General features: G+C 29.7%; 1 protein-coding gene across 1 annotated transcript; it reads left to right on the top strand.

Annotated features, from left to right (window-relative positions):
- The first annotated feature begins 2,992 nt into the window (after positions 1 to 2,992).
- Positions 2,993 to 5,201, top strand: LOC124820248 (inositol oxygenase 2-like). The gene is made up of 11 exons (XM_047291911.2): positions 2,993 to 3,160; positions 3,237 to 3,375; positions 3,482 to 3,563; positions 3,650 to 3,854; positions 3,982 to 4,041; positions 4,158 to 4,210; positions 4,300 to 4,422; positions 4,516 to 4,585; positions 4,681 to 4,759; positions 4,841 to 4,922; positions 5,012 to 5,201. The coding sequence occupies exons 1-11, from the start codon at positions 3,127 to 3,129 to the stop codon at positions 5,036 to 5,038; spliced, it is 954 nt and encodes a 317-aa protein (XP_047147867.1). The 5' UTR covers positions 2,993 to 3,126; the 3' UTR covers positions 5,039 to 5,201.
- The last annotated feature ends 2,217 nt before the right edge of the window (positions 5,202 to 7,418 follow it).

The following is a 7,418-nucleotide window of genomic DNA, read 5'->3' as shown; positions in this document are numbered from 1 at the left end:
GACTAAAAACATATTTAACCCTAAAAAAAATCATCTAAAATAACAAAAATACATAATGTTACTCTAAAACAGACTTTCTATGAATGCTACTAACACAACATCAAGCTAAACATTAATGTACTTGTAAGTTGGTTTCTCTTGCATGTCATAACAGATAAACTTTATTCAAAAGTTTTGCATTGGTTCAAAAGAACATTAAGAGACATTAGAAGTATTTCTTCAATAATTTCTCAGTAACATATCTTTCTTGAATAAACTTATATCAAGATAATCAAATTAAGAGAAAAAAAGAAGAATCAAGAATCATTATTGCTCCTATGTTGTCAAAACTCTCTTTCACTTACATCGTTTGACGTTTTCTTTGAAAATACAATTTTGTTAGAAGTTTTCATATATTTTTTGTATTGAAAAAATATCCTCACGGAAGTTAATATTTGCACTTATTTTTTATAAAAAACTTTATTATTTAATCAGAAGAAATGGAGATAGAATACGCGCGTGGAACGGTGGAAGAAGGCGGGATCAAAGTGGATCAGTTGTTTTTTCATGACCCAGATGGGTTCATGATTGAGATATGCAACTGTGATATCCTTCCCGTGATTCCCTTACCAAGTGACATGGTTAGGTCATGCTCTATAACGAACCTTCAGATGCTTCAACAGAGACAAACACACCAAATTGTGAAACAGGACTCAACTTTAATGTTATCTTGAGTATTTCACTAGTTATGCTTATTGAAATTGGCTTTTTAGGTGTACCAGTAGCTTTTTACTCTGATCCAGTATTTGTTATCAGTTTTCATAATCAACATACATTAGCAACAAAATGACTACTTTGAACAATATTTTCTATAAAAAATCGTATTGCACACACTACTTCTGAGCATACATTGAACAAAGTCAGAACACATTCTTCTTAGCTTTTATAGTTCATCAATGAAAATGACAACTTACCTCGACGGTAGCCCCTTCAATAGCCTCTGAAGCGGTTGTGGAAGACCTTGTCACAGAGCGACACTCCCCTGGTTGCGCCGCCTCGTCTACGCCGCCTCCTCCAATATCTTCCCTCCACAATGGTAGCCTTCAACTGAACCACCCACCACCTTCCTCAGCTCAGAACACTGCAAAACGCTACAAGAAGAAAGGTTCCACCACTGACGCCTTCTCGAAAACAGTAACAGGAAAAGAAAATGAGATGGGAGAATGGGAGACTTCACCTATAATGGAGGGCTGGGGAAGAATCGTATCCCAATTATGGTTAGGGTGGGAAGCAGTCTGCACACGCGACACAGTCAGTTCGTCGAGGGAGGAAGGGCACAGAATCTCAATATTGGGGAAGAAGGGGTTTTCGCGAAATGAGGGGAGGGAAATATTTCACTTTCTAATTTCATATACATCATTCACTTACCGACGGTCATCTACCTTCGGTAATCACTCCTGTGCATTACAGACGGCCATTACCCTTTGGTAAAGTGATACTACACAAGCCTTCGGAAAAGCCTTCGGTAAAATACATTTACCGAAGGCCACAAGGCCTTCGGTAATTACCCCTCGGAAATAATTATTTTTCCAGTAGTGTTTAAAATACTTGTTTGTTTAACTAAGTGGAATTAAATAATATAATCAGTTGGATTATTTGTATGGTGAAACTTATCTAATTAATTAGACTAGTGTAAAATCAGGAGTGGTTAAACTCATTGTAATCTTTTTAGAGATTAATATAACTCTTAAGAATATTTAAAAGAGTAATAGAAGTAACTAAGTTTAGAATGAATTCATATAAAACAAGTTTTCTTGTTATCGTTTTAAAACAAGTCTTCTTTAAATAAATATTAAAGACTTTCTAAACGCTTATTAAAATCTTCAAGTGTTCAACATTATCTGCAGATGGTGTATATCTGTAAAATAACTTCCAATACTCTACTGCGAAAAAAAAATTTAAATTTTATTCAAACTTCCTTTTAGAGTTTATTTGTAGAGTTGATTTGTGATTTAGTTTTTATTTTCTACTATTAATATTTTCAACAAGTTTATATGTATATAAAGTTTTCATAAAAGAAGTATTTTAATTTAACTGTAATACTCCTATATTAATCATTACACTTTTCTATCAGCACTCAACTTTTATTTATATAATTAATAATTTAAGGGGAGAAACAGGAACACGCTTCCTTTACTTTTGAAGCATTCATTCCATGTGATGCAATATTATAATGCATTATTGAGAAAAGTTAAATTAAAATTTTAGAGAAAATAATTAAGTTTCGGAAATTTGTTTATAATTTTACGTAATAACACAAACTACACTCCAACGGATGAACAAAAGATATTAAATAAAAAATAAAAATTATATTTAACATTTGAAAAAAAACCTGAAATACTTTTTTAAAGCTATTTGAATGAAAAAGATCCCCATGGTGATAAAAGAAATCCTAAATGTCCTTTTTCTAATTTTAAATTCCTTATTTGTCAACACTTACAGGTATACAAAAGAGGGACATGAAGAAAATTTAGAGGTGTTATTAATATATAATTTATTTATATTTGAAAGAGTGAAGAGTATGTATGAGTTAAAAAAGAATTATATAAGGATAACAATGCGTTAATACATCTTTTTTTTTTACAATATTTTAATATAGTATATATATCAATTTTTTCTTTAATAAAATAACAAATAAATAATAAATTAATAAAAAAATAGGTCAAAAGTCTGTCTCAAAATAATTTTTTCCATATAATAAACGTGGAGAAACCGACAGATATTAATGTAAGGTAACAAATTGCGAGTCATGAGATTTCGTAGTTGAGTAGATGCCTCGTCAGAAGTTTGCCCATACCTTTGACTATAACTACAAGATATGATTCTCACGTATTGCTGACTCAGGCTCATCTTCATATTTTCTTCACACATGCTAATAATAATCATAATAATATTTCTTATAACCCCTTCCCAACCAACAACTTCTCATTTACTTAAATTGTATATTTCTGTTCAGGACTTCCATCTTCCAAATTCTCTGGCGAGGACACTCAAGGACTATATATACCCTCTTCCCAAACATTGCTGCCACATTCATTTTCTCTCTGCATTTTTCTGCTCTTTGCCTGCTGTTCTTGTATTGAGAGAATGACCATTCTCATTGAGCAACCCGTGCTACATGGTATGAATGATTTTCCTTTTCGTTTTAGTTTGGTAGCTGGAGTTACATAACTAAGCTCGCATTGCATGCATTGCAGAGTCACACGTTGAAGGGAAAAATGTTCAGGTTGTAGAAACCAATGAGCTTGTTTTGGATGGTGGATTTCAAGTGCCAAAAAATGAGTCAAAAGATGGATTCAATGCCCCGGAAAACAATGCATTTGGCCAATCCTTCAGGTTTTAATTTCATTCCCATTCCGTATTTTCTGATCCTGGTTTTTCTCAATTTCAATATGTTTAAATTTTCTTTTGAATGATTCGCGGGTTTTGAAATATCTGGCAGAGATTATGAGGCAGAAAGCGAGAGACAAAAGGGCGTGGAGGAGTTTTATAGGTTGCAACACATAAACCAGACATATGACTTTGTAAGCAAAGCTTTATGTTCAATTGTCGGAGATTTGTCGAGAAGGAAACGCGTTGCTGATGAAAATCCGTTTTGCTAATAATGTAGGTGAAGAGAATGAGGGAGGAATATGGGAAATTGGACAAAGCCGAAATGAGTATATGGGAATGTTGTGAATTGCTGAATGAGGTGGTGGATGACAGCGACCCTGATTTGGACGAACCTCAAATTCAGCATTTGCTGCAGTCTGCTGAGGCAATCAGAAAAGACTACCCTCATGAAGATTGGCTGCATTTGACTGCTCTCATCCATGGTAAATATACCTTTTTCTTCTTATCAGCATATACCCTTTGAACATTTGACCCTTTATGATTTGAATATCTGGATCTCAATCATTGCTTCAACCAACAGAGACTAAAGCGATGTTGTTGACTTTTCAGATCTCGGAAAGATTCTTGTCCTTCCCAGTTTTGGTGAGCTTCCTCAATGGGCTGTTGTTGGTGAGAAACCTTCCTCTGTAATTCAATCATTGTCATCATCTGCATAATAATTAGCTTTGATTTGATGTTCTTCATTCCATTTTAGTTGAATCGAATGGTTAATTGGATGTTTGCAGGAGATACGTTTCCTGTGGGCTGTACCTTTGACGAGTCAAATATTCATCATAAGGTAATCAATTTCTCTAAGAAACATGTTAAGGAAAGTAGTTTTTACTCTAAATAAAATCATTAACAAGCCTAATTTCATTCCTGATGCAGTATTTCAAGGACAACCCTGATTACAAATGCCCTGCTTATAACACTAAAAACGGGATCTACACTGACGGCTGTGGACTAGACAACGTGGCCATGTCATGGGGACATGATGATTACATGTATATGGTGGGTCTCTGCATAAGTCTATCACTCTTACGTACACATGTTTTTAACATACAGTGAGGTCTAATAACATGAACAATCATTGGTTTTGTGAAGGTTGCTAAAGAAAATGGCAGCACTTTGCCATCTGCAGGATTGTTCATTATCAGATATCACTCTTTCTATCGTAAGCATTTTCCTTGACTATTTCTTTTATCTATGATGAACTTTGTTTTTGTGTAAACCAGCACATATATATAACATGTGTAACGTAATGTGTAGCTTTACACAAGGAAGGTGCATATACTCACTTGATGAATGAAGAAGACTTTGAGAACATGAAATGGCTCAAAGTATTTAAGTATGTTTCTGTTTTCAGTTCTGTGAATTTGGTCATCTGTGCATATCTTTTACTGTTTCTCACATATATAATTTTGTTCAGCAAGTATGATCTTTACAGCAAGAGCAAAGTTCTAGTTGATGTAGAGAAAGTTAAGCCATACTATTTATCACTCATCGAAAAGGTGAGAGTTAAATTCCAACTTTGCATATTTTTTTTGTATTTAATAATTTCTTTTAATGTATGTTCTTATTTCTTTGTTGTTACTTGCAGTATTTTCCCAAGAAGCTTAAATGGTGATTCATTTGAGGTCATGGGAGTTATGACGAAGCGATTCAAGGAATTATTTGAATTCTTTTATACACAGACGTGTTACATTTATATAGAAATCCATTTATCATTTCCTTGCAATACGGTATCATCTATTAATAAAATTATTCACATCTATAGTGTAAAATATGATTCACATCTTTCTTACAATTCATAATTCTTACATATTTTAACAAATTTTTCTAACAATTTTTTAACAATAAATAACGTGTCATATTAATATGTATATTTCAAACGAACCAATTAGAAACTACTACGTTTACTACTGTTATAAAAAAAATTATTAAAAAAAAATTGGTAAAAAAACATTTTCCTTCTTACAATTCATGGTGTGCTTAAATATTTCATGTTTAACATACTTCAACTTTTACCGTCTTTTCCTTCTTTTTCTTAACTTATGATGTTTTATAATTTATAGTCAACATAATTTATTTTCTTTGACAGCTAAATTTTAATTAAATAGTGTGTATTTTCTAATAATTATAATAAATATTTGAACTAAAAGTAAACTAAATCTAGTTAACTAAATAATATACATACGTTAAAAATAATTCAATCTTAATGTTTTGTTAATTCATTTAAAAATTATTTTATGAGATATTATTGCAACATAATTTTAGTATTACTTTGCAGTAATTCTTTGGGAATAAAATCTAAAAATGTTCTAATATGATCAATAAATATTCTGAATTAAATAAAAAATATTTTAAATAAATTCTAAGAATATTCTCTGATTATTATCAAATATTTCTCCATTAAATATCATTTTATTATCAAATTCATCCATCACGATCCATTCCTATATAACTTTGCCAATACTGTATATTGAATCAAATGAAATCCTATGAATCGCTTTCTATGACTTTTGTTAATATTTAGAATTACATGTTACATTTATGGATTTCTCTCGTAACTCAAACATTTAGAAATTTTAAAGATCATCATCTTTTAAATTAATTTTTTACTTGTTCTTGTATGCTTCACAAGTGGCATTTGTCTCTCAAATTTATTAAGGAAAAAAAAACTCAAATTTTGATTTGATCATTTGAGTAATAGTCAATTGGTTGAGTCTCAAAGAATGAATTCGTATTTATTAGAATAAAATAGTAATATAGAAGTTACGTTTGTTTAGATTTTATTTTAAAAAAAATCATTTTATTAGACATTGATCAATTATGAGTTATATAGCTAGATTTATTTAAAATTTACACCTATCAACTTTTAAGAAAAGCTTTGTGTTTATTTTCAATTATAAGTTAAATTAATGTCAAAAGTTCCGATAACTTATACTTAAAAAGACAGACACTTTACTAACAATGACTTTAATTTTTTATACATTTATGACAAATAAAAAATGTTATGCATTCTAAACTTGTGAAAAAGGTAAATAATATTAACGTAACTAATTAAAAATAAAAGACAATTCCAATAAATGAAGAATAAAACATTGTGAAAAGCACTCTATAGGGAAATAAAAAGTAGCTGTGATATTTATGCTTGAGATACTTAAAATTTGATTTGAGAATAGTCTAAAATAGAAATTAATATAAGACAAAAAACAGGTGTTCTCTTATCTTTATGTGGCTTATTTTTGTGTATGGAAAAATAATAATTTATTGTAATCAAACCTCATTATAAGTCAAGAAAAAGACTTTAATGATTGTTATCTCTATTTTAAATTATAATTACTCTTATCTAAAATCAGGAAGAAAATAATAAATAAAAATAATTATAATTATTATTTTGAAAATGTAAATATTTATTATGTAAAATGTAACATTTGTATTTTTAAACAAGTATATTAATTATACTATTAATATATTTCTATTGTCATGAGTTTACGAAATATTATTTATACTGAAATAGACATAATATAAGACAAAAAACAGTTGTTCTCTTATATGGCATATTTTTGTGTACGGAAAAATAATAATTTGTTGTAATCAAACCTCATTATAAAAAGAATTTAATGATTATTATCTCTATTCTAATGTTATTGTTCCTCAAATAAAATCTTATTATTAAAAGATTATTTCTAAATTTTAATTAAATAACAATTTTTTATATTATATCATAGGGTTACACAAAACAATCCTAAAAAAGCAATCAAAGAGGATTAATGCATATTAAGAAGGAATTTATAATTACGCGTATAGTAGATAGGAAACTTTTTTTTTTTTCGGTGAATTTGAAGTTGGAAAAAATGTTTTTAAGTTTGGTTTACTGTTCAAAACATAATATTCCCTCAAAATAAGGTTTTCTGGTAGGGAATGGTTTTTGGATTGAAATGTGATATGAATATTTATACTTTAATTAAGACAGTATTTTTATTAATTTGTTGTAACTAATA

The sequence above is a fragment of the Vigna umbellata genome, chromosome 1 (genome assembly GCF_029865625.1).
Source record: "Vigna umbellata cultivar VRB3 chromosome 1, Vumbellata_1.0, whole genome shotgun sequence".
NCBI lineage: Eukaryota > Viridiplantae > Streptophyta > Magnoliopsida > Fabales > Fabaceae > Vigna > Vigna umbellata.
The sequence above is the reverse complement of the archived record's forward strand: the minus strand, read 5'-3'. Positions and strand labels throughout refer to the sequence as shown.